This window comes from Ambystoma mexicanum, chromosome 8 (assembly GCF_040938575.1).
Source record: "Ambystoma mexicanum isolate Mex_15411 chromosome 8, UKY_AmexF1_1, whole genome shotgun sequence".
In the NCBI taxonomy this organism is placed as follows: Eukaryota; Metazoa; Chordata; class Amphibia; order Caudata; family Ambystomatidae; genus Ambystoma; species Ambystoma mexicanum.
The window spans coordinates 732,502,304-732,530,158 of NC_090929.1; the positions used below are offsets into that span (position 1 = coordinate 732,502,304).

At 46.1% G+C, this 27,855-nt stretch overlaps 1 protein-coding gene across 5 annotated transcripts in view; it reads left to right on the forward strand.

Annotated features, from left to right (window-relative positions):
- WASHC2C (WASH complex subunit 2C) overlaps positions 1 to 27,855 on the forward strand; it is a 2,476,852-nt gene that overhangs the window by 130,561 nt on the left and 2,318,436 nt on the right. For all 5 annotated transcript variants that reach the window (XM_069610545.1, XM_069610544.1, XM_069610547.1 and 2 more), the window contains exon 2: positions 25,144 to 25,308. In XM_069610545.1, coding sequence (XP_069466646.1) covers positions 25,144 to 25,308 — 165 coding nt within the window. The remainder of the gene's footprint in view (positions 1 to 25,143; positions 25,309 to 27,855) is intronic.

Sequence of the window (27,855 nt, forward strand, 5' to 3'; positions counted from 1 at the left end):
AATAAACAAATACTTTGCAGCTTCCACTAGATGTCGGCCTGTGCACAGCATGTGATCTAAGCAGGTTCCACAAGCCTCAGAAATCTATATATATATATATCCGGCGGCTTATAACTTTGCTCCCCCTGGAGGAATCCTCACCAATCTTTGCAAAGAAAGTATATGGCCGCTCTGAACTCTTTCGGCAAGTTTGGTGAGGTTTTGTGCAAGGAGTTGGGGTTAGTTAAAGGGGGGGGGGTCAATTATTTTTTCCAAAGACAAAATGGACGAAAACTTTGCACATGGCTACAGGCCGAACAGCTGGACAGATTTGCACCAAATTTGTGGCGGGGGTGGGGGGGTTCGGGGTTTGGTCAGAAAACATGCTTTTGTGCGTTTGGTGGAAATCTGACCAGTACTTTTGTTGCAAACAACTGAAATGTACGTCTCAAAAAATTTGGGCTATCTGGCTGCGTGGACTTAATTCCCTGTTCGCTCCGCGGTTAGAAGGTTCATTGGCTTGCAGTAAGCCTTGCTGGCGGCGAACTTTGGACACGGCCGGTGGTTGGCTGGAAGGAAGCGTGCTGTGCGCCAAAGTTTTTGGGTAATGCCCCCATAGTGTATCGGAGGACAGTGCGGCGCTGAAAGGGACCGACAAACATAATGTACATGGCGACTACCATGTGTGGGGAATGCGGGCAGCCTTCGTTACAGCACAATAGCTCATGCTGCGACCTCTTGCCCTGCTGACTGGTGGTACCGGATTAGTAGACGCGGAGTGCATTGCAAAACATATATTACACCATGTAGTAGTGGGAAGAAGGGATGGAAAGGGTAGGGGGGGTGAGAAGTGAATCATCCGAGATATGTCAATAGGTGGACGAAGACGATGTGCCTACAGTGTCCTTGCGTACAGCTAACAATTTGAAGGCCTCCGCACAGCCGACTCCCATGTGTGCTGGATGTGGGCAGGCTTTGTTACAACATGATAGCTGGGGCGGAGACCTCTTTCCGTGGTGACTGGTGGGAGCTCAACTGCAGAAAGGGAGCGCATTGCACAGGACATGCACATTGTAAGATAGCGTGCACTCCGGTGTATTGCATGGATGGAGGCCTTGCAGCGACAACTATGTGCCGTGGTTGGAATTAGGTTTCGCATCGTTTCCTTCTGTGTGTGGTTCGTCAGCATTGCATAGATGGGCGATTTCATGGGTGCGGTGCTTCTTAGCACATCCTACAGTGCTTACTCCATGGCTACAGCTACTGGAGTGGATAGTTGGGCAGTGAGTCCACTGAGTGCAGAGTTGTAATACTGAAAGTATCGAAGAGGGTAGGGTTGAAGTGCACCTTCCATGTGCATGGATACTGCAGTGTGTGAAGTGTTCGCAATTCTTCAGTAGTGTGTGCATAGAAGTGGATATGAGCTAAACTGCATTGCATTGCGCAGAATGGTCACTACTGTACTGCAGTATGACATTTTGATTTTGTGTACTGAATAGAGAGCTGGGAGACGTACTATGTGAATGAAAGTGGTACGGGTGACGGAGGCTGTTATGTTTCCATGCATAGCTGTATTACGGTGTGTAGGTTGGATAGTAGTGGCGGTGGCTGTGGTAAGTGTTTGCAGTGTGGTACGTGAGCACAAGATGCCATGCATGGTTGCATTACGTTGCAGTGGGTGTGGGCAAGGCCTAGACTATTGGATGCATGGCCAAAGGCCGTAGGCCATCCACCCAATAGTCTAGGCCTTGCCCACACACACGCAGCAATGCAGTTTAGACTGCATCTGTCACAGACTCCTCACATTTACAGAATGGTTGTGTAGCACACTGTAGACTTGATAGAGCACCAGAAGTCATCTGACATGCATATACTGTTGGTTGGTTGGTTTGATTTGGTTGGCAGTAACACCATCGTATGTGAATGAAAGTGGGAAGGGGTGCCGGAGGCTGTGCTAAGTTTGTAGATTCTGATAGAAGGTGAATCTTTCTATGCATAGCCGTATAATGGTGTAGAGCTTGGGTAGGAGTGCCGGAGGCTGTGGTATGTGTGTGGATTGCGGTACTTGGTGACATGTTGTCATGCATGGCTGGATTACATTGTGGTGGGTGTGGCCAAGGCCTAGACTATAGGGTGCATGGCCAAAGGCCGTAAGCCATGCAGCCGAAAGCCAAGGTTTTCACCACACCCACCGCAGCAATGCAGTTTTGACTGCTTCTCTCAAGAAGGTGGTCACCTTCACAGAATGGTTGTGGAGCACATTTTACTCTTCATAGAGCACCAGAAGTGCGCTGACATGAATACATTGTTGGTTCCACGGGTGCAGTCATGGTTTGAATATCCTACGGTTTTCGGCGTATGGTTGCAAATTGTGCACTGAAAAGTATTGCAGTGCGCCCACTGGATGCAGTGTTGGAACACTGTCTGTATAGAAGAGTGTTGGGTTCAAGTGAATCTTCTATGTGCTCGGACATTCTGGTTTGTGTAGCTTCCTGGGAGTAGGCCCAATGCTGTGAAGATTGTACGGTTTGGTTGCCAGTGACATAATAGTTTGTGCATGCAAGTGGGTAGGGGTGGCAGAGACAGTGGTAGGTTTGTGGAATCTGCAAACTTGTACAAGTTTCCATGCATCACTGTGTTATGGTGCTGGGGTTGGGGTTGGGTAGAAGTGATGCTGACTATGTTACATTTGTGGATTGTGGTTTATGGCCACATGTTCTCATACTTTGCTCCATTATGTTGTGATCGGTGTCAGCATCCATTGGCCAGCATATAAAGGCAATAATAGTTGCCTTTATTATTTATTTTTTGTTATTTATCCGTTTCTCCTCTGCTTTGCACTTTCCACCTCTCCCCCTTCCATGCACTTTTCCCCTCCGCCCTCTCCCATGCACTTGCGTGTTCTCAATGTCACTGGGCCTAGTAAGATCACTATTTTGTTCTCCCCTGTTCCCCTCCCTTGCCTTGTCGTGCTCTAAAACACTTGTGTACGAGCGCAATAGAAATAAAATATCAATCAATCAAAAAAAGCAAGCAGTAGACTGTGTGCATGGTCAAAGGCGTGATGGGTGCCGCCCTGGATGATTTTGGATGCTGAAATCATGTTTATTTTCCCACAACTTTGCACAGAAGGTGTTTTGGAAGCACACGTGACGTGTACTTGGCGTGTTGAACGGTAAATATGGAGTGCTGTACAGAAATGATAGTGTTGGATGCAGACTTCTTGGCTGTGATTGCTGCATGTATGCGTGAATATTTCATAGTCCCCAATGAGGGCGTGCTGGAAGAACAACAGTGGAGAGGGGCGAAGGACTGTCCCTGCTTTACTGGGGGTATCCTTCGCTGTAGCTGGGAAAGTGCATGCATCACATTCTGCCATTCTTACCACTGTGGGCATGCAAAAGGAACTGTGGGCATTATGGAATTAGATGTCAAGGTGTGGTTCATAGTAAGGGGCGGTAGTACTGTCTCCTAATACTCTCTGTGTAATGAGGTTGGTGGACATGGAGAGACGCACAGTACTGATCGTGGGTGATACATTTGTACAAGATCTGCACAAGTATGTCGTGCAAAGAGGTGTTGCTGCTAATTTCGAGTTGGAAAGAGTGGACGCTTTTTGGGCCACTCCTTATGCGTGCAGTTTTGGCAGGATGGTTCGCCTTTGTAGATATTTGGCCTCTATCGTTACTGGTGAAGTTGTCAAGGTGCATTATGGAGGTCTACATTTGGGTAATATGTGAAGTGGAAGCTTGCCCCGTCACCTAAAGAAGTTGATTAATTCAGTGGTGCAGATTTTCCCACTGCCAAGGTCGTTTTCTCATCCATTCCCCCCAAGAGGAGTATGGGACCATGCTGGTGTAATTTGTCCTCCGCAACAGCTCGGAAGGTGTTTTATGAACAGAGACATGTCTGTATTCATGGGCACTGATGGGATGTTCTCCACCCACTATGACAGCATGAATTTCCAAAACATACACTGCTTCCATGCAAATGGCATTTCTTTGAACACCATTGGCAATACCATTTTCTTGTTCACTGTGCACGAAGCGTTGCCCATAACTCGGTAAAAATTGGAGGAGAAGCAAACAGAGTCATAGAAAGAGAAAAAACAAAAAAAGGTGGTTTGCAAGCATGTAAAAAAAAAAAAAGAAAAAAAAAACTTTTTAGGGAGGGACCACTAAAGTACAATCGCCTACCCTGTTTCGCACTCTGCCCCACCCCCCTCATCCCCTTCCTAGCACGAAATCTCTGTGGATTTCGCTGTAATTTCAGGATTACACGTGCCACATCCAGGCATTCTCAGGATGGGAGCCATGGAAATGGGACTGCGGAGCGAAAGACACTGCTCAATAAGGTTTGTGGTGCGTACGCAAAAACTGTGGCATAAGGTCTCTTGGTACAAAGAAGTGCAGAAGGCTATGGCGGAAGTGTGCAAGGTAATGGGCAGGCATCCTGGGTGTATGCAGTAACTGTGTGTACTTGTTTGATGTTCCTAACATGCATGCAGTGCTGTTTTTGAGAGATCATTTTTTTAAAAGTGTGAAGTGGGGTTCTGCGGGGGAAAAACCAACCTGTGCAGTGTACAAGTTAAGTGGCAGGCATCCTACTGTATGAATGCATTCTGTGTATGATATCCAATGATGTGCAATTGTATGCTATGGCATGCGTGATGCGCCTATACACACGTTTAGCAAAGCGCAACGAGGCAAGGGAGGGGGAACAGAGGGGAGACAGATACAACAAACCTACTAGGCCAAGTGTGACTTAGATTGCCCAAGTGCGTGGACAAGTGGAAGGTGCAGTACATGGGACGAATAAGAAATTACAATAAGTAAAAATATGGACCGATTGTGCCAAGTGCAAGGATAAGTGCACACATCAGGTGGTGCAGGAACTGTTAAGGATACAGAAAACAGTCCAAGTGTGGGGTTTGCTAGAAAGTCAGTCCAGGGGTTCGCCTGGCGGGGGAGGTGGCATGGACCAGACATCACAGAGTCGCCAGGTAACCAGTGCAGAATCAGTTTACGCCAGGCTGTCTGCCTGGGAGAGGAAGAGAAAAAGCAGACGCAAAGAGAAAGGCTTTGAGGTGCTTCTGGAACTGGCAATTGATATCCTCAAGTTTCAGGGAGGCACAGAGGCTGTTGCAGAGGGAAGCCCCAACCGAAAAAAAACCTCTACCACCAACTGGTTGCTTGCAGAAGCGACTGACCCTGAGGGAGTTGGAGGCAAATGAGGGAAGAGCTTGAGCACAGAAATATATAGGAAGTGAGAGTTGAAGGTATTGAGGTCCCAGGGCCTAGAAGGCCTTGTGCATAAAGCAGAGGGTTTTCACCTTATTCCTCGCAGCCACTGGGAGCAATTGCAGACCTTTCAGTGCAGGAGAGAAACCATTCCAAGTTGCGCAGTCCTCGTCTTGACGCTTTGCAGAGGGCAAAGAGTAGAAGCAGGCAGATTTAAAAAGCCTGTTGCAATAGCGCAGCCTAGACAGAAGCACAGCTGTGCAGACAGTGACCTTTTGCAAACTTGCTTTACGTTGGTAAGATACATGCAGTGCTACTTTTGGGGGCATATTTTTATGATTTATGTAGGAGATGGGTTATTGGGGAAAACATTTTGTAGCATTGTCGGAAGGAAAGCAAGAGAGTTCCTGTTTCGATATTACAATGTATGATATGGGTAAATGAAAACTTTGCACAAGTGCCACTTGATGGTAGGGGATGAGAGGGAAAACACTGTATGCTTTTAAAGAACGTAATAGATGCTCAGTGTTAGATACCGTGCGCAGGGGCACTTATAGCACAGTAGTAAACATACTGCAGAAAAAGTTTGCATACCTCCATTTTGTGGTGATGGGTGCTCATGTGGATGCACAAATCTTGCAATCTTTTACTGAACTTTCGACTGGACGTGCTTTCGAGTGACAGGACACTTGCAGGCTGAATTTGTAACGGTACCTCTGAAGCACTGTGCAAAACTGCCAGTGTTAGATGCTAACGTCTTGCATGGCATTGGTGGGATTGTGTGTGCCCATTTACCCGTACCCAATGAGGTAGTGGTGGAGAAAATATAGTAGAAAGAGAAGAAGGACTGCTCCTGCTTTACTGGGGTGCGGCCCTTGCGGTACTTTGGGAAGCGCACGTGCCACAATCTGCGCTTCTCACCATGCTGGCCAATGGACATGGGACTGTGGGGATTATCCAATCAGGTACTGTGATTGTGGTTCATAGGAAGGGGCGGTCATACTATTGTACTTTACTCTGCGTAGTGAGGCTGGCTGTCATTGCTAAACGCATTGTGTTGACGTTGGGTGATGCCTTTTTGACAGAGCTGCACAAGTATGCCCTGGAAAGACATTTTGATGGCAATTATGTTTTGGAAGGAGTGGATGCATTGTAGAACGCCGTCTACGAGTTCAGTTTCACAGATATGTATGCACTTTGCAAAGACTAGGCCACTTTTGCTACTGCCGATGTTATCGTCATCCACTACGGCGGAATGCATCTGGGTTACGTGTCTTGTTTAGGTTTGTTCCGTCGACTGAAGAGGTTGCTAAATGTAGTGAAGAGGCTTTTTCCCACTGCCAAGGAGCTTTTCTCATCCATAAAACCACGAAGAGTATGGGACAATGCTCCTGCATGTTGTTCCGAGCCATAGGCAGGAAGGTGCCTCATCAACAGAAGCATGTATATTTTGTTGTCCACTGGTGGGATGTCCTTCTGCAACAAGGACCTCGTTAGTTGTGGAAATGATGAGTTTTTCCAAGCAAGTGGCATTTGGTTGTCGCCCATTGGTAATGCTGTTTTGTTTACCCGTCTACAAGATGCAGTGAAGAGTTTACTGTAACAATGTCAGCACAAGAAAACACAAAATGAAATAAAAACGGACAAAAAGGTGTTTCTCTAGAAGCATCTAAAAAAGAAAAAAAAAAGGCCCCTTACAACGAATTCCCCCTACCATGGTTGCAATTTATTTCCCAATGCCCGCACGCAGCATGAAAGCCACATCCGGGGATTTTGAGGATGGCGGCCATGGAAATGGGACAGTGGAAGCAGAGGAATTGCGCAATAACCTTTCTGGGCAGGGTGTGTATGCAGAGGACTGTTGTACAGAATTGATACTGTTACATGGAGAGCTCTTCAATGTCATTGGTGGATGCTTGTGGAACATTTTAACAGTATGCAATGACGGCGTGGTGGAAAGGGAAGAAGGAATGTTTGCTTTATTGGGGCACGACCCTCGCCGTCCTTGGGGAAACGCACGTGCACATACTCCAGTTTTCAGCATGCTACCCATGAGATTGGGAGAGTGGGGACTATTGCACCTGCGGGTGTGGGTCACAAGAAGGGCCGTTCATAATTTTCTCCATTACTGTGCATACCGAGCCAGACTGACATGGTTGCTATTAGTTCCAAACGCAATGCATCACAGCAGATTTGGTCCACCATCACTTACAAGGCAAACCTATGCGGACTACTACTCTGTTCTGAAAAGCTGCAAACAGATTGCAGAACAGCTCTGGTGTGTGGCCTTTTGTAGGGCTCCTGTGGAGAACCTGCCCCCGGAAAACAGGCCTACAATCGTCAAAAAAATACATACATGTGCAACGGCACATTGTAATGTGTTTGAAAGTGTGTACTTTCCAAAAAACACTCCATACACTGCTCAACACTATACTTTGCCGCTCTCCAAGGGTCCGGATCGTGTCCCCTAAATAAGGGCACAGGTGCAGCGTGGGTGCAGTCCCTTGGTGACGTCGCCACTGTTCTCCTTTGGGACGGTTATCCGCAGAACGCGTTTTGGGCGGAATATGTTGTGTGCATGTGCATAGGTGTACTATGCACACCATGCCACTTCTCTACTGAATAATAGTGCGCCACACGTGCACCGACTATTTTGGGAGACAGTGGCGGTTTATAGGGTATAGCAGGTGTGATGTTTATGTGTATAGGTACCGTTAGGACGTGGGTGGGCACCTCAACCTAATTAACAGTGGCAGTGTTACCAGGACACAGAGGAACAGATACACATGCATGTACTTGCACAACGAACAAACGTCTGCTCCCACACGTAATCATAGGTGTTGGACAACATGCAGAGCGTGCCTCCACTGTCATTGTGGATAGGCCGGCCAGCTGCAGTTTCTGTAGGACACCTACCTTTTCCTTAATTGCAGTCATTCCAACAAGGACTGTGTGCCGCCGAGTCCGAACAGCATTTAAAAAAAAAAAAAAAACATGACCAAAAATACACAAACAGCAACATTTTAAATATTAAAGTTCACTTGTACACATTCATACACAACATTAGGAAAGGGATGGGGTAGCAGAAGTAGATACTTATTGTGGGGAAATGGGAATGTGCACAAGTTGGTTGTGAGGGAAGAGATTGCGGTATCACAGTAACGCCTCACCTCACATGGATTTTGAGGGGATGGCCGGCTCGGACATCGGGACGGGGTACACCTGCAGGTCTTCAAGTGCGATTTTATTTTGTCCATAATATACCCTTTTATGTCACCTTCAAGGCGGCACAATTGTTCATCAATTTTTCCACTTTGACTTCCAGAATGTCCATTTTCCTATGCACAGAGTTTCTTTCCTTTCCTATGCCCGTATGCTGTTGTTGAAGGGGTGTCACTTGTGCTGCCTTGCTTTCCTTTCCAAAAAGAAAATGTTTGGTGTACATGCAGCTATATATATTACATAATTTATGCTTCACACTACTGTGACTACCAATGGGGTTAGTATCGTAAGTCATTGCGTCATGGGGGAAAATGTTCCTCCAGCCACTCTAAGGTGCTTGCTATTGCTGTGTAAAAAAATAAACGTTATGCCTCTCTACTATTATTATACTGCAGCACCTGTGCAATTATCAGACAAACTTTAGTGTGCTTACTACATTGTAGTGACATTCTAGTCTTACTACTTTCCAGTCCTTACTCTGGCCATTCGCTCTTTGTTCGCATGTACAGTAGCAGTGCGGTAAGATTGTTGAAAGCAGGCGTCACTTCTCTTGTTGGTGCATTTTATTATTGTGTACTCCTTATGCCTTTGTCCTGTTTGCTTAATAAGTACACAATTTGCACACCTACTCCATTTTCCCTTGCAATTTTTGTACATGGTGCTTCTTGTATGTGTTCTTTGTGTTTGGTGATTGGTACCACCATGTAAGAAAGCACCTGCCTTCCTGAGTGGGTTGGATGCCACCCGATGACTGCAACCAGACGCATGGTCCGCGACTGCTGTGCCCATTAACATGGTGCCAGCAGCTTCACTATGTTGCACAGTACATCTTTACAAACTAAGGGTATCCTGCTAAAAACCAATGAAATTCACAGAAAAAAAAATGGTTACAGGGACGTTATGGTTACAGGTAAAATCGAAAACCCCCAGAAATTTGCAAGTTATGGTAAGGTAAGCAACCATAACTTGCGCCACCACCGTGCACTGCTAACACTAACACCCAGGACATCAAAGATGACTTTACAAATGTCATTGATGACATCACTGATGACATCACATGTCTGGCTCCCTTTTTTTTTGTTCAGTGGCATATGTACAGCAGGTGCTTTTCTTCACTGACAGTCAGGAACTAAAATTCAAAAGGTACTATATTTGTAGACCTTACAGTTCTCATATATTCTTACACTACTTTCCTTAGGGTTGAGTTACATCATATGATAAATATACAGAGGGGAAGACGCAAGCCTGAAACCCAGCAATCACTTCTGTGCATGAAGATACACAGTTAGGGTATGAACACTTGCTGGTAGTATTGCTACTTTTTTGCTCAATAAAGTGGAGTGACATGCAAGTCGCGCTCTTCCTATAACTCAAGTATGATTATACATGATTATTCATGATATCCCAATATGGCACAAAATGATTGTTTATTGATGATGTAAATAGAAGGTCAGCTGACACGTGTTTCGACTACAAGTCGTTTTCAAGGCTATTCTAGTGATGGTAATATATATCAGAACTTGATTAAAAGGCCATTCAATCATACACGGTTTTGTCTTAAGTGTGTAATTGTTTGCTCACCCAGTGGCATGTGAACACAAAAGTATATCGCTAAAGGTTCACGTTGATGATGTCCCTCGATGGAAGCAGGATTCAAAATTACTATATTCTGAATAGAAGGGCTCAGGATATCATGAATAATCATACTTGAGTTAGTTATAGGAAGAGCGCAACTTGCATGTCACTCCACTTTATAGAGTATCTACATTACCAGGCATTAGTGGTTACCGGGCCAAGACATTTACAACGCAGCTCAATCCTAATATTAATGTATAGTGTGCAGAGCGCATGTACCAGCCTTTTTCCACTACAATCAGGTTTTGCAGTTCTTACTTTTTTGCTTACTTTACTTTCCTTAGGTATGCTCATATTTGTATACGTTGTGGTCTCTTTATGTTTTGAGTACAGTAGTATAATTATGTAGTAAAAGAGGCATTCTTAGCTCCTTTTTTACATGTTCCACAGTACACAAAACTCAAACAAAAGCATTCATCATTTTACTATCCAACATGCGAGTATTTTGATTATTGCACCTGTATGATGCATGCTGTAGATAATGGCTACGTTTCTACACGAGTGGGGTCGTGTACTGGAAAGAACTCTGTAATGCAATGGTGTTTATAGCAATGCATTTGTTAATGAACTATTTATCTCATGATATCTGATCGTTTTCTGCCAACATTACAATGACAATCCCTTGTGGAGGCTGTTTATGAAAAGTATATGCACATGTGATATCATCAGTCATGTCATAAATGACATTTGTGATGTCATATTTGATGTCACGGGTGTGTGTACACACACACACACACACACACACACACACACACACACACACACACACACACACACACACACACACACACACACACACACACACACACACACACACACACACACACACACACTCACACACTCACACACTCACACACTCTCACACACTCTCACACACTCACACACACACACTCTCACACACACACACACACACACACACACACACACACACACACACACACACACACCCCACACACACACCCACACACACCCACACCCACCCCACACCCACCCCACACCCACCCCACACACACCCCACACACACCCCACACACACCCCACACACACCCCACACACCCCCCCACACACCGCCCCCCCCCACACTGCCCCCCCCCCTCCTCTCCTAGCATAGTAGAGCCGGGTTAGCTTGAAACCAACGGCTACGAGGAGCTACATTTGGCTCATAGGGCCAAATGGTGCCTTCCAAACATTTAAATGTGACATTAACTGAGTATTTGATAATGTTAATTACGAAGAATTAGAACACATCTAATGCACATTTAAAAACACAATGGTTCATACAAAATGGACAAATGTTAAAGAAGCATATCTGGTAGCTCCTGCCTAGAGGGCGATGCACGACACCCAAGGGCTAGTTTTAGGGCCTTCTAATCTCAATCCCTGTATGTGTACATATATGGGATACATTACTCATCGTAATCATATTCCTGATGCTTGTATCTGCTTAGATTCACATGCTATGCATAGGCCGACATCTAGTGGAAGCTGCAGAGTATTACAGTTGTTTTTGAAACTCAAAAAGGGATGTCGATAGGGCGTGCCAGTAATACTATCCCTAGTGTGACGTCCACTGTACCCATGGTCCTTCATGCGTCGAGGTCCATCAGATTGTTTTTGTTTCTGACATGAGGTTGCATGAAGTTTAGCGCGAGTACAGGTGCATTAAAGCAGATATGTATCAGATAAAGCCCATGTAAACATATATGCACTTTCTACTCCGAGGGAGGATGGGTGGGCGCATGTGAATCCAAGCAGATGCATGCATCAGAAATACGATTACGGGGAGTAGGGTATCCCTTCTGAGGCTTGTGGAATCTGCTTAGATCACATGCTATGCATAGATTAACGAGCAGTGTTAGGAGAAGGTGTTGGGTTGTGAAAAGGTCCAGCGACGAATAGATGTTTTAGAACCGCTTGTCCCAACTGAGTATCTACTTTAGAGTGTGTTTCAATACAGTAGTGCTGAGTGAAGGTGTGAACTGAACTTCATGCATCTGCTTTGCAAATGGTGTCCAGCGGGACGTTTGCTATAAAGGCCAGAGTAGCTCCTGTACCCCTTGTGGAGTGAGGTATTGGTGTGAAAGGCAGCATTTTGCTTGATAAAGAGCAGCAGAGCTGTATGCATTTGACTATCCATCTGGAGATGGCATTCTTTGAAATGCGGTCTCTTTCTCTGCCTGGTGCTACAGAGACAAAACATTTGGTCTGTTTTCCTGAGTGGTCTGGTCATGTTTACCACCCTCCTTATATTTAGCGTATGGAGGTTTTTCTCAGCTGAGCTTGTTGGGTTCTGAAAGAAGGCCAGTAGTTCTATGGATTGGTTTACGTGGAATTTTGAAATTAACTTAGGTGAAAACCTAGGGTGTGTTCTTAAAAACAACGTGTCTTTCTGGATAGCAAAGAAAGGGTCTTGCACCGACAATGCTTAAAGGCATGGTCCAGTAAAAATGTTTATTGTCCCTACGGGTTGGCCATGTTTTTTTAAGCCTAAGTGGCTCGATTTTAGAAAACTTTCCTATGGACCTTACCCGAGTTTTCGTCCATTAAACGCACGCGAAAACAGGCAGTAGGGCGCCGCCATTTTGTGATAATCCTATCACTTGCCGCATCGCCCTGGCTGACCTGCTTCTGCGGCACTAAATCAAATGCCCCGCCCCTGAGCCTGACATTATCAAAACATTCATATTCCCCGCCTCTCTCTGTGACGTTACTGTGCTGCGTAGGCAAGCGCGCCCAGTCGTCTTCTACGCGACTCCACACAGAACCCGGAAACCAACACAGACCATCTCACAACACAGCGTGCCACAATTTGGAATATGAAACTGTACTTTAAAATCAAACAGCAACACGGTACATTTGGTAAAGTACATTTATTTGACATTAAATGTTTAGAGAATATTCAGCAATTGCCATATGAACTCCGAAAACCATTTATTTTATTTTATCTGTATCCGCAAATCCGTATAAGTTTATATTGAGTCACGCGCTGTTCCTTTATGGTACACAGGGTGTTGCTTTTCGTTAAAAGAAGCACTTTGGAAGCACGGTGAACCGCAAGGCTGTTCCATCAACTAGGTACTAGTCCATTGTAAAGGTTGGTATGTTGCTTCTAGCCCCAGTACAGCGTAAGGATGTGTGGGCCCTTGGCGATCGTCCCATAAAATTGTCAGTGTGCTCCAGTTGTTCACACGAAACTGCAGGTGTCTGTTGAAAAAACCATCTGCCGGTGTCTCAAACCGATGACAGTAGCAAAACGGGATCAAATACCTGTTATGAAAACAAAAAAATTATTTTATTTATTACGGCCGATCAGAAACTATTTGCTTGCAAGGATAGTTCAATGGAGTATGTTCGGCTCTAAAATCAATGCGCAAAGTAACGAAATAAATCGAGGCCAACATACAATGAGAAACGACAGTTTGTCTACATGCGTGTGGAATGATATGATATATGATATGGCATTTGTAACGCGCCTATACACAAGTGTTTCAAGGCGCGACGAGGCAGGGGGGGAACAAGGGCAGACAGACAACGATCCTACTAGGCCAGGTGTCTTTCAGATCGCGCAAGGGGAAGGGAAGAGGGGGGGGTAAAAGTGCTGTACATGGTTAGTAGAATACAAGATAAATAATTGGGCCAGCTGGTGGCAAGTGCAAGGTAAATGCCGGGAGAAGGGGCTGAAGGATACAGAGACAGTCCTGTAGTGCAGGTAGGCAGTGCAGGGAAAAGTGGCTGGGCCAAGGACCGAGATCAGTGAGACCTGTGGACCTGCATGCCCATTACAAACACGTTTTCCTTGCTTTTCCTACCTCTTCATTCATTCATTTATTCATGCATCCATTCATTAATTCTTCATTCCGGTATAAAAGCGTCTAAAGATTTACTCACATTATATTTGAAATTTCCATTGTGTGTCTGCGTAATGCAGTCTGTAAATCCGACCGTGCTCTTGACAACGATTTTTCGTATACTGAACTAAAATGAAACTCGGTCTATTTCTGAATTTTCTGCCTTATCTCTTACGTTATTGCGCACCCCCTTCAAATGAAGTTCTTTCGGCATTGGTCCCTGTCTCAAGGTCAAAAAACAATAGACCCTTAAACTTCCAGTGCGACTTGTGGGCCTCTTCTGGGCGCGAGCTGAAAATCAAAGCCGCTGTCCTTCGCATTCTTTATTTGCAACATCCCTTAGTAAAGGCATCTGTGAGAACTTGAAGTTTAGAATCCCTCTATGTAGTGCGCCACAATGTGCAAATGAGAACTGGCTTCTCTCCCAAAAGCCACGGCCCGCTTGGCGCGTTCTAAGGCCCCCAATTTTGTCCCCGTTGTCTGCGAGCTTTGCAGCCCCAAAGAATCATAACTATGGAGACATTCAATTTTTGGCAGAAGGTCAGGGAAAGTATAAAGTACCACAGGAGTTGAGTTAAAAGTGAGATTTATTGTTTGTTTGTTTGTTTTATTATTTGCAATACGCAAGCCTCCCCTCCGTTAACAGCAGCATTTACATGAGATGAGACATGAGAAAAATATATACATACACATATATGAGGTGAATAGAGAGAATTCAAAGATGACACCCATCTTGTTCGCCACCCATGATGGTGAAGGTAGGGGTTAGGGTTACAGGTACACTGTACAATAACATTTATTTACAAAAAGACAATCGTATTGCAATTATTTAAACCGGGATTTGTACTTCACAACCAGCTGTGCTTCGGATGGACATGGCACAGTTGCAATGTTCGGTGGCAATGGATCACTGCTCTGCACAGAAACGTCCAAAATTCCATATCTGTGCTTCTCGAACACAGCAACAATAAGGCCTTTCACAAAGTCGAACTGCATTTCATCATAGACTGGTTTGATCACCCATTGCTTACTTCGTTTTGAAAACACCTTAGTGTAGCGAGGCATCCTTACTTTACCCCTAGTCCTAGATTGTTCACGTCCGACATTGCTGTTATGGGCCAAGACCGCTAGTAGAGTGCGATGTTTCATGCCCCGAAAGCTAAAATGCACGCGCTTTGGCCTGTACTTAAGGCACATATTGTGGAACACCTCCAAATCTCCTGTGTGACGGAATTCTGTCAGTCCTCTCAAATCTCTTGATAGAGTTTTGTGGAAAACAATCTTCTCAATGGCTTTGTGTGTCGGTGAAGATGGAATCAACCACTTCTTCTTCCTTGCCTCCTCTGGGGACAAAGTGTCATGTTCACATTGGTGGAAATGTAGGTTTTCTGACCAGCGGTGAACATTGGTACAGTGGTGCATCAGTGACCGCCATTTTTCAAGTAGTATTTCAACTGACCCTTCACAAGTTTTTGAGCTCCACCAAAGATGGTTGGTGATAGACTGGGACCACTGCAAAATACTTTCAAAACCTTTTTTTTTTCCTCCAGCCGAGAGTTTCTTACTGATTGGTTTAGCAAGATGCCATACGTCAAATTGATGATTAATAAGCGGGAACTGCTCTCTCATTGTCTTGGCAATTGAAACGTGTCTGTCCGTGGCTATGAGGTCGATGTGCATTCCCCTTGATTGTAGATATTCCACTGATTTTATAAATCCTAGTTTCTCCATGGCCACTGAGGATGTACATTGTGTTACCTGCACGACCACCAAACTCACAATTTTCTTACTATCCATGTCCTGAAAGTGGTAGGTGCAGTACTTGGCAGAAAATCCAGGGCTATCGCACTGTCCATCGCCGGCTAGCCTGAAACGTTGTCCTTCGAATGTACTTGCTAGAGACAATTGTTAAATTTTCCAAGCATCACTAATGGTCGGAAACAGATAATCACGTTGGTGTATGTAGTACAGCGATTTAGAAACTAAATGAGTCCCCAAACTGAAAGAAAGCCTCTAACTTTCTAAAACTGGAGCCACTAAAAAGTGATGCAGGTGCACACAGTAGATTGCCTGCTGGCATTTTCCCCAGCATCGTTTGTGCAGACCATGAGAACCTATGATTTAATCGACAGGCGGCATTTATTTTGACGTTACTGCCTTTTATTTGACGAGTCACATTAATCAATGGCTTCCCCCATACTTTCCCTCTAACTGAATGCCCACATTTCAACATACTTATAATATCCATCGAACAACTGTCGAATACAATGTATTTGCTCTCTTTCATTAGACTGTCATCCTACGTCAACCTTGTTTTGGCCTGTGACATTGCGGAGATTTCAACACATTGGAAAGTATTATCGCTACTATCAAGTTCTGATGCGTCTATGGATGCTGCGGCTGGTTCATTCTGTCATTTCGACATCTGCTACTTCAACATTGATGGGAGAACACAACAATGTCGACATGTTTTTGGGTGGCAATTTTTTGGCGGGTGTAGATTGTGTGAATTGATCTGCAACTACTTCTGAGCTATCTTCAATACATTCAATATCATCTTCTTGTGGTGGTGCGGTCGCACTGTAGCAATGGTCCAATGCAACTTTGCTGTATTCTCCAAACACAGTTAATTCATGTTCTGGCCATTGGACATGAGCATCTCGAGCCTGAACATGCCTCGCCTCAATTAATAGTTCCTCCATAGTGTACATGGTCTGGCAAGCAACATCTCTCATTCGCTTCACTGTCTGTGTATGTATAGTTCTGACACCCACGTGTAACTAGAGGAGAGATTGGAAAAGGGATGTTCAGTTTAAACACAAGATAAAGTGTAGTCCAATTGACTGGAAAAAAACATAAAATAGTCCCCAGCACAAACATTTTTTTAAAGTTATGAACTGTTTGTAACTAACCTTTTTTTGTTTTTTTTTCTTTGCAACTTTTTTGACTCGACCTTCAACATCTGCATGTTGTAGCTCTGATTCGTTTCCGCATGTCCTCCCTTCCTCTTGCGCTGCAACAACTATATTTTCTGTATCCGCATAGACAGCACGGAATGAGGCTCCATCGTCTCCCTGAAACATAGTACTTTCATTACTATGTATCAAAATATTGTTAGCATAAAACACACGTGAGGACGAACACACAGGTACATCTCAATAGCCAAACACGATTTAAACATTGTGTGCAACAATCAAACGACAAGTATTCGACCTGTGATGATCTATTTCGATGGAACTGTCAGTATCCATACCTCTGGCTTTCCATGGACTGCCATGAACGGTTGTATTGGAGAGGAGGCATCAGCATCTCCCTGAAACACAGTACTTGCATTAGTATGGTTTTCAATATTGGAAACATAACACACACTTGGAGTCAACGGCACAGGTTCATATAAAGAGATAACCACAAATGATGCATTGTTTAAAAGAATCAAGGAAAATCTAAATGTGATCACATTTCATAGAGTTATTTCTCCAATTTATTTACATCTGCATCATCTAAATGGGATGTTGTGATTGTAGTGGAAGCTCCGTCGTCTCCCTGAAACACAGCACTTGCGTTAATAGGGAAGAAAGTATACCAAATGGAATCACGTTATATGATCACGCATGATGGAGCTGTCAGTATCCATACCTCGTGCTGCTGAAGAATATCTATGGATGTTGCAAATGTAGTGCGCACTTCCGAAAGCTGTTGCGTCGTATACGCATGGTCCCGCTTCCACTTCCCCCGGAATTACTTGAATGTCAGGCTCTGCATCAAGTGCAGGGGTTGACGCTCCAACAAATGCCTGAAACATAGTACTTGCATTAGTGAGGATTACAATAGTGAAAACATAACACACACCTGGGGTCGACAGCACAGCTACATATCAACGGCTAACCACAAATTAAACATTGTGTAGAACAATCAAACAACAAGAATTCCAGCTCTGATGATGACGCTCGATGGAGCCGTCAGTATCCATACCTCCTGCTGGTGAAGAACATCTAGAAATGTTGTAGATGTGGCGGAAGCTTCAGCATCTCCCTGAAAGACAGTACTTGCATTAGTATGGATAACACTAATTATAACTGAAAACAAACACCAGTGGACGATAACTAAGGTGTATATCAATTGGAAAGCACTAACCAAACATTCGGTAAAATAATTACACGATAGAATAAAACTATTACTTGACATGCATAAAACAAGTCTGTAGCGGATTAGCCTAGTGAGATTACCTTTTACGCGCTAGAAGTGGTTGATAACTGCGACCACGTCAAGGATGTAAAATGTTCTTGCTTCAGATTCAAGGGATAGTCAAGAAGTTGTAAAGGTAGGGGGGCGCTGTTGCGCACATCTAAGATGGTCACCTAGTTCCAGAGCTCCGGCTTCTATAAATCCTTCAAGTTACGCATCCTCTCTCAGGGCTGCACGCGGAACAAACTAAGCGCGTCGATCTGTGGCAAAAGACTGTGGGCACATACTGGGAAAAATTTGGGCCGCTACGCCGGACCGCGTTGAAGACACACCGTCCTGAAGATCCTGCGGGCGGAGGCTGGGTCATTGGCCGCCCGAGAGTTCCGGGCGATCTTCCCCTGGAGCCGCGGGGGGAGGGGCCGGATCGAGTCGGAGAGGCCGCGCTTCGACCAAACTCCTGGAGGTGATCGGACCATCGCTGCCGCTAATGTGAGGGTGCCCCATCGATATATATCGCCGCCGCGTACTGGGCACGGCGAACGCGGTGGTCCCCTGCCAATGGCTGTGTGGTGTGCAGCCAGCGTGCTACGCGGGCCACTGTTGATCCGACTCCCATGCCTGCGGAGCTGCCCTTGGCTTCCCGGATATCTCCTGCTGGTGGAGTGCCCCTCCGCGTGCAGACGGACGTTAAAACAAGTACGAACAAGTGGGGCAACGCATGAGGAGGGTGGACACCCAGAACGGGATCTGTCGAGGAGGGGACATTTTATTCGGCTACAGCCCTCCTTGGGCGATAACCTTTACACACCTCTCCTGCACGATAAGTGGGTCTAACCTCACTACCAATCCTGTATAGAGTCCGTACCATACGTTGGGGCGGACGGGGCTGGGGGTGCTGGAAGACGTGGTCTACTTGAATCTACACACGGGCCGATACAAGCAGAAGGGAGCACGCCCCAAGAAAACAGGCCCAATGGACTCCTTTGCCAATTCCCAGCCCAGCGGGTCTGCGGCGCCCCAGTTGCAGCAAGTGGATAGTCAACATGAGTTGCCAATGGAGGAGAGGGTGGACCGATTGATGGCTATGGTTCAGAACGGCTTCCTGGCGGTGAACACTAAATTGGATGACATAGGGGCAACAATGAGCTCCTTGAAGGCGAGGGTGGACAAGGAAAGCACACGGATTACTGAGGCCGAAGGCAGGATCGCTATCAATGAAGACTCGATACAACAACATGGCCGCGATATTGCCCAGTTGAAAGGGGACCTCCGGAAAACCCTTGACAAATGCGAGGATTTGGAATCCCGTTCCAGGACGAACAATATCCGTCTGGTTGGGGTGGCTGAAACCTTTGACAAAGGGTCTATGGAACGCCAGGTAGAGGACCTTCTGAAGGAACTCCTAGGTTCTGACTCCTTCTTGGACCATTTCCTTGTGGAGCGAGCACACCGTACATCGGGGCCTCCGCCCAGGCCTGGAGCTCCACCTCGTACAATAATTGCCCGCCTTCTCAATTATAGGGACAGAGACGCTATCCTGCGGATATCCAGGGATAAGGGTACCCTATTCCAGGAAAACAACAGAATCCACATATATATCCGGACTTTTCCACCAATGTGCAATCACTTAGGAGATCCTATGAGCCCGTCAAGAGACAACTGAGACTCCGCCAGGTCCCGTACTCCCTTGTTTACCCAGCGAAAATGAGGATTCAGCATGGAGGCAGGGCCCATTTTTTTTGAAAATCCAACGAAGCCATGCTCTATGTGGAAGCCTCCATCCCTCTACCGACCGAGGATCGGGCCGGGAACCAGAATCTGCCGCCCGGGGACGCGGTGGAGCCCGACGACCCCGCGGGATATGATGTTTTTTTTTTATGCCACACTGCTATAATGTTTTAAATTGAAGGCTGCAGGGTGGCCCTGAATGTAAATGTTTGTTGAAATGGAGCCGTGCAGACTTCCAGGATTGGCGGTCGTACGAGTGCAGCTCACACCCCCAGGTGTGTTCCTAGGTTATGGTTTTTGGGGTACATCGTCCAATTGGGGTTGATGATGCGGGAGGGGGTTGGGAGTGGAATAGGGATACATTGTTGCCGTGCGAAATGCCGGGCTTGTTGGGGGAACCCATGTTTCGGGTTGTTATAGCGGTTAAAATAGAGAGCGGTTTTGCAGCGGGATACCCATTCTCCCGGCGACAGGGGCGGGAGTGTGGACGTATGCCTAGTCTCAGGTACGACCATGACACAGGTCAATAAGGGCTTGAATGTTAAGCTCCTTTCCTGGAATATCCGGGGTTGAACAACCCGATTAAGGGAAGGAAGATCACAGCATACATCACACGTCACAACCCTCACAATCTTTTTATGCAGGAGATGCACGCGCTTGGGCAGGTCAATACTAAACTTTTACCGAGGTGGGGGTCACACAAGTACTATACAGAATACTCAGCACAATCCAGAGGAGTGTTGACTCTCATACACCCCAAACTGTGTTTTAAATATCAGTCCAGCAAAATAGATCCACAGGGTAGATACGTACTGGTGTGGGGGGAATTGGCGGGGCACCAAGTGCTTCTGATTAATACCTATGGTCTCAATTTAGATAACCCACAGTTTTATTGCACAATACTGGATATGCTATCATCATCTGGGGAGACACAAATAATCTGGGGTGGCGATTTCAACATGATATTGGACCAATCCCTGGATCGCTCATCGACTGTCCCCAGAACCCCCTCCAAGGCAGCACTGGTAGTAACACAATTAATGGAACAGATGGGTATGGTAGACGCATGGCGTGCATTACACCCAAGCGAGAAGAAATACACCTTTTACTCGTCGGTGCACGATTCTCACTCGCGCATTGACTATTGGATCGTTAGTCAGTCCCTATCTGGGGCGCTCTCCCAATGTGATATACATCCCCGTACCCTTTCGGATCACTCGCCGGTATCGCTTGACATTAACTTTAGCAATGTCTCCCCCCCGGCGAGAAGATGGAGGATGCCCCCTGCAATCCTAAGAGACCCCAACATATGCGAATCGTTACATGTAGAGATTGCGGAGTTCCTAGAACTAAACGAGGGTTCGGTTGCCACTTACGCCACACTATGGGATGCATTCAAGGCCTGGGTCCGGGGAGCCATCCTGGGCAAGTCGACTGGTATGTTGAAGTCGGTACGTGAGGAATTGGGGGTGGCTGAGACAAAAATTGACCCGTTACAGACGGAGTACAGCATTACACAGGATAAGGGAACCCTGGCGCAAATACATACCACGATGAAAGAATTCCACAAGTTGGCCCATGGAGAAGTTCTTTATATGGCTGCACTAGCCAAAGCCCGACGATACGGGGAAAGCAATAAGGCTGGGAGATTCCTGGCCAACATGCTTAGAACTGATAGGCACCATAACCCGATCCCGAGCATACAGACACCGACTGGAGGAACGGTAAACAGAGACCGAGACATTAACTCTGCTTTCACTGAGTTCTACTCCTCTCTCTATTCCAACCACGATAAAAAAACAAAGAGGACACGTTTCAATATCTAGATAATCTCGACCTTCCCACATTAACGGCCGAAACCCGTAATATACTAGACAGGCCAATCACATCAGAGGAGATTGCAGAGGCCATAAAAGCTCTATCGAGCAGCCGTTCCCCTGACTCGGATGGCCTTCCTGCGGAACTATACAAATAATTCTCTAGTGAATTGGCCCGATAGTACTGAAAGTGTGGGAGGAGGCAATGAGCCTGCGGGTTCTCCCGGAATCGATGCAAGAAGCAATCATCACTGTCCTTTTGAAACCCTGTAGACCGCCACAAGACATGGCGTCCTATCGACCCGTCTTTAATCAACACCGAAGCAAAAATCTTTGCAAAAGTGCTGGCCTCCAGACTCCTGCCGTACATGCCGATCCTGGCTCATCCTGACCAGGCGGGCTTTATACCAGCCCGATCAACGGCTCTCAACCTGAGAAGCCTATTCAATGTTATGGCACAGATAGACCCAGATGCCAAGGCGGCCGTGGTCGCATTAGACGCCGAGAAGGCTTTTGACTCTGTTTCCTGGGCATACCTCTTTCTGGTGCTGGAGCGGTTTGGTCTCGGCCAGTACTATATCAACTGTGTCGGATTATTATATACACAACCGACAGCTAAGATCCTGACTAACACCACTCTCTCCTCGTCATTTCACCTACACAGGGGGACCAGGCAGGGATGTCCCTTCTCACCCATACTTTTCGCTCTGACCATTGAACCAATGGCGGAATTCATACGTCAGAACCACTCACACAGAGGTCTTAGGATGACCGGCCCCCCTCAGATAATATCACTTTACGCTGACGACACTTTACTATATGTCCGTGACCCCAAAGAAAATGTGCAACGCATGTCCGACATACATGAATTCTCAGAACACTCGGGTTATAGGATTAATGTACCGAAGTCAGAAATATTTCCCCTTACTGACGGCACGGGAGACCTAGCCGAAATAGAGGGATTTAGACCTGCCCCCACCAAGGTACGTTACCTAGGGATAATGGTCGCCAGAGATAAAACCCTGCTATATACGCACAATCTTGGGGAACTGTTGTCAACCCTTTCGACCAAATTTCAGAAGTGGGCTAGCCTTCCACTATCCCTGTATGGCAGAGTTGCGCTACTTAAAATGGTGGTCCTCCCCAAGCTCCTATATTACTTCAATAACATCCCACTTTGGCCTGGTAAACCCTTCTTCTCGAAAATTAAATCACTCCCCTCCTCGTTTATCTGGAATGGGAAAACTGCCAGGATGGGTTGGGATAAGATAGTTGAGCCTTTCGTGCAGGGAGGCATCGCGGCACCAGACTTCGAGCTTTATTATTTATGCGCGCAAGCGCAATTTGCAAAGCATTGGTTCGACCCAGAGGACACTGCCTCCCACATATTGATTGAAAAGTACTCTGTTCGCCCAAACAACATACGCTCTGTCCTTCTTAACACAAGCTATGGAGACATATGCCCGTTCGATCCGGTATACACGACCACTCATGCTGGGCCAGAATTTACAAGAGGCTAGGACTGGAATCCCCCTACGACCCGGAAGTCCCCCTGTGGGATTTCTCCAGCATTTCCCCCACATTTGATCGAGCCCTCCAGCAATCCTGGGACCCTAACAAGCTTTTCACACTACGCGACATGCTCCCAGAAGTTGAGTTCTGTGGATCTCATGGGCTTTACTGAAGCGGTGGGGAGGGGCCAGCTTAAACGCCTTCAATATTACAGGATGAGGGCTGCTTTCCCGGCGAAGTGGCCGACATTTCCGCAGGAACCCCAGTCCCATGCATGCATTAGATCAATAGTGTCAATGGACGGTCACGGCAAGTGGGTCTCTATGCTATATTCATTGGTGCAGACCCATTCCCCATCGCGCAACACGATGAGAGAAATCTGGGAGCGAGACGTGGGCACTCAGATAGATGAGGTCTGCTGGGCCTGGTACTGTCAGCTTACTCGATCAGTGTCCACGAATGCTGGGCTCCGGCCTCAACCCCAGTGGGATCCTGCTTGCCCAGTCCCCTCGGAGTGTTAAACTTAGCAGGCTCACCTCTTTGGTCCCAAAGGGGGTGGCTACTCCTTGACACCAATTAACTTTATTAGTCACAACACCCAATTTGTAGTAGTGTATAGTTGGCTGTTTGTGACTTGCTGGTTGTGACTTCTTATCCAGAGCAATCCTTTTACTAGATCATACCTTTCTTAAGAATTATTTCTCGAATCACCTTTTCCTATTTTTAGTTCCATTTTCAGTTATTCCAGCACATATGGACATGTATCATTTTGTTTATCATCTATAATGTTATATATTCGCCAAAGTGGTGTTATTCTTTGCATGTACCTACATGTTTTGTCTGAAACTGTTTAATAAAAATTCCTTGAACAAAAAAAGTGTTTGGCATGAAAATATTCCGGGAGCAAAGTAAAGGATGACTGCAAATAATTTAAAGGCATGGGCAGAGTTATTTGGATCCATTACAAGTTTGCTGGTCTGGAAACTACAGCACCGGTAAGCTTGCCGGTACTACTGTTTCCGGCAAACTACGAGTTCTGCGAGTGGGTGCCTTTCAGCCTGCCAGGTCTGACCTGGCGGGCGGAAAGGCAACTGCTCGCAGACCTTGACGGATGCACCTGCACTGTTGCACACATTGCCGGTGCATCCGTCCTCCCCATGGGACTCAAATGGGGATTTTCTTTTTCCGGCGATATGCCGTAGTGACCACTGGGGCCATAATGCCCTGGTAAGTCCCCATTGCCCGGCGCCGGAAAGAAATGACTCCTGTGGCAGCCATGCCATTTATACCGGCACGGCTACCGCCGGACTCATAATGAAGCCCATTTACTTTTTAACCAGATGGTTGTTAATTGAGCAGTAATCGCAATCTTATCAGCTTAATTAGTACTTCATGTGAAAATGTTTGGAATAGTCTGTGGTATATAAAAGGGCCATGACATCCTTAACTTGGGCTCTTGCTACAAAGGCTGTCAGTAGACACCCTGGCTCTGATGGCATATCTTGGATGGTGGCAGACCTCAAAATGTGCTCTAGCCAGTGACGAGTGATAATTGACTCTTGGCCAGTAAGAAATAGTATGCAATGTGCATGTGGGCAATGGAGGGGGCAAATGACTTAACCTGGCTCGTAGCTTGCAACTTGTAGTTTTACCCCTGGTGTGGTCATGGGAACTAGAGATGCCTTTTGCCCCTCTGTTTGCATTGTATGTCCTGATGGCGCTTTAGCCACAGGAGCCTGCTGTTTGGTAAATTGACTGCCACATGGCTGGCTGTGGGAGACCATGCTGCTGTCGCAGGGATGCCCCACTTCTGAGGATGCAGAAGCTTGGTATGGACTGCCGCCGCCCACCCAGCCAGCTGACTTTAGGTGTTGGTATTTGCCCAAACAACTCGATATAAACGGATGGTGGGTGGTTGTCTGATTACAAGTACCTTCTTTTATACAGTTGTCATAATCTTTGTGTATTTGTTTTTCAGCTCCTGAATTTCCTGCAAGAATTTTCACAACAAACTATATCCAAAACGCATGAAATAGAAAAGCAGTTGGATGGTCTGATTCGTGATACAAAAAACACTAACTGTCGCCTGCATAATGTTTTCAACGACTTTCTAATGCTTTCCAATACTCAGTTCATTGAGAATGTAAGTATTCAGAAATGTGTGTATGTTTTAGGACATCTTCTGTTAGCTCTTTATTGAAGGCCACTGATGATTCTCAACTATTTTAACAACTGAATCAACAAGGACAGGCCATTACATTAGGGGCGTGACCTACAGAACTAGGGGCTATAGTGTGGCTAACCTGATTGGGGAAGCTCTTTTATGTGATCATGCTTTGGTGATATGAAATGCATGGTGCAATTTCTTCTGAAATTACAGATGAAGCTCAATTTAGCTACCCAAACTTGTGACTTCTAGGAAGACGTTGAAACCGAGAAGATCAACCGAATATGTTTAAAAATCTTAGTTTCCTCATGTACATGTGCTCATTTGACAGGCACACAAAAATGTTTGCTTTTTTGTGCAGCTTTATTTTTTCTTCACATTATATAATCGCAAGCAGCCTGCATTTGTCAATCAATCATTAGACATACGACATTATCGCGCATCAGCTTTTAAAAACAATAGAACATGGTTTAGGCTTGTATTCTTTGCATTCTGTTATTTGTCATTTTCCATTTAAGATGGGTAAGATAAAGCTACAATCATAATTGTTTCGCTCATTGTTTATATAAGGATTTGTACACTTGCCAAGTCTTATGATTTGTGTTCTTGGTCAACATTTTTTTATTTTAAACATCACACTTTGGGTACAGAACATCGTGAATAATCGGTAAATATCAGACAATTCGGCAATAGCGGACCATGGAGCAACTTAGAATGCAGTGTGAGACCAGCCCAGTCTCCCCCATACACTCTGACACAAATCAAACCTCTGCCCCCCCCCCCCCCAGGCTTAGACTGTTTCACAGTGGTGAGATGTGTCTTAACATGGGGGGCTTGACAACAATCGCAGGGCAAGTTTTCTGCTAAATCAATGCATGGGGACCAGACCGAGATACCGTGCATAGTGTCCTTCACATAGTGCAGTAATTTTCTCAGCCACCAGAGTGTCCCAGATCTTTACCCACCACATCTGGACCACTGGGCCCTTGGTGGACTTCCAGTTTCGAGCTATGGTTCGATTCGCCGCCAGAAGGAAGTGTCCAATGAGTGTGGCCAAGGGGCCAGAAGTGGAAACCGTCCTGAGTCTGTGTTGCCCAGTATTACCACCCGTGGGTCCATGAGGAAGAACAACCCCATAATGTCCTTTTATTTTGGAGAGTACTTCCTTCCAAACGATGCCCATGTTGGGATACGACCACACCAGATGGAAATAGGAGCCCAGAGCATCACAGCCCTGCCAGCAAGTAGTGGAATAGTCTTTAAGGATGTAATTCAACCTTTCTGGAGTGAGATATCATCTGTAACAAAACTTATAAAAGCATTCCCTATCTGTTACACATCTATATGTCTTAAGCATTGTTTCCCCATATTCTCAGGCATCCCTCATCAATGGGCCCCCCCCAAGTCAGTTTCCCATTTAGCCATGTACGGTGGGCGCACCACTGGGTCCATGGTATACAATAGCTTGTACAACTTTGAGATTCAACCCTGTGAGAGTCCCCCCTGTAGTGTTAACTTGAGAGCAGACAGGGGTCTGTTAGCTGCTTTTTTTGAGAGTTGGTGGGAAGCCCAGTGTTGCAATTGGGAGTAATGGAAGCATTCTGTTTCCGGAATGTTAAAGGCGTGCTTACACTCCTCACACGTCATTAGGCGATTTTCCTTATAAAGTTGGTGTATGTGCGAAAAGCAAAGCTCCCGCCCTGGTTGAAAGCTCGAGTTGTTCCACACCTGCTTCAGGGGGCCCATCCCCATTGACACTCCCTATTTAGGGAGAGCCCTTTCCATGTAGTAAAGTGAGCACTTCTCAATAAGGTGAAACCCCACTCCCTCCTCAAGTGTCTTTTATCCATCTAGGGTAAGTGCATTAAGTCTACCGCCGACTGGGCTTGCTCGATTTGCTTCCATTTTGGTTGTAGGGGGGGATTGCCCCAAGTGAAGGCGTGAGACAGCTGTGCAGCTAAGTTGTAACTAAAGACATCCGGGACCCCCAGGCCGCCCACACTCATTGATTTGAACAGTACCTTTCTAGGTCTTCTGGCATGCTTATTACCCCAGATGAATGTGAAGATCCTACCCTGGAGTGTGCAGAGATCTGGGTCAGGCACCCTTACTGGCAGAGATGAATATACTTCAAGCAGGCACCGGATCAGGTTCATTCTGACTGCTGAGATGGGACTGAACCAAGAAATCTCCTGGCGTCTCCACCTCAAGTCTTCCGCAAACTCCTGGAATAACAACGGGAAATTAGCCCGGATGACCGCCGAGGTCTTTCAAGGGATGCGGACCCCCAAATAGGGGATAAGCTCACAGGTCCACCCTATAGGGGCTAGGGCCTCGATCATACTCATTTCCTGTGGCCTCAAGGATACATCCAACCCATACGATTTAGTGTAGTTTACCCTGAACCCCGAAACCCGGCTGAAGCTGTCCAGTTCTTGCAGCACCTCAGCTAAAGAGGATCTAGTATTACTGAGGATGAGCAAGATATCATCTGCATAAAGGGATACATTATGGACCACCTCC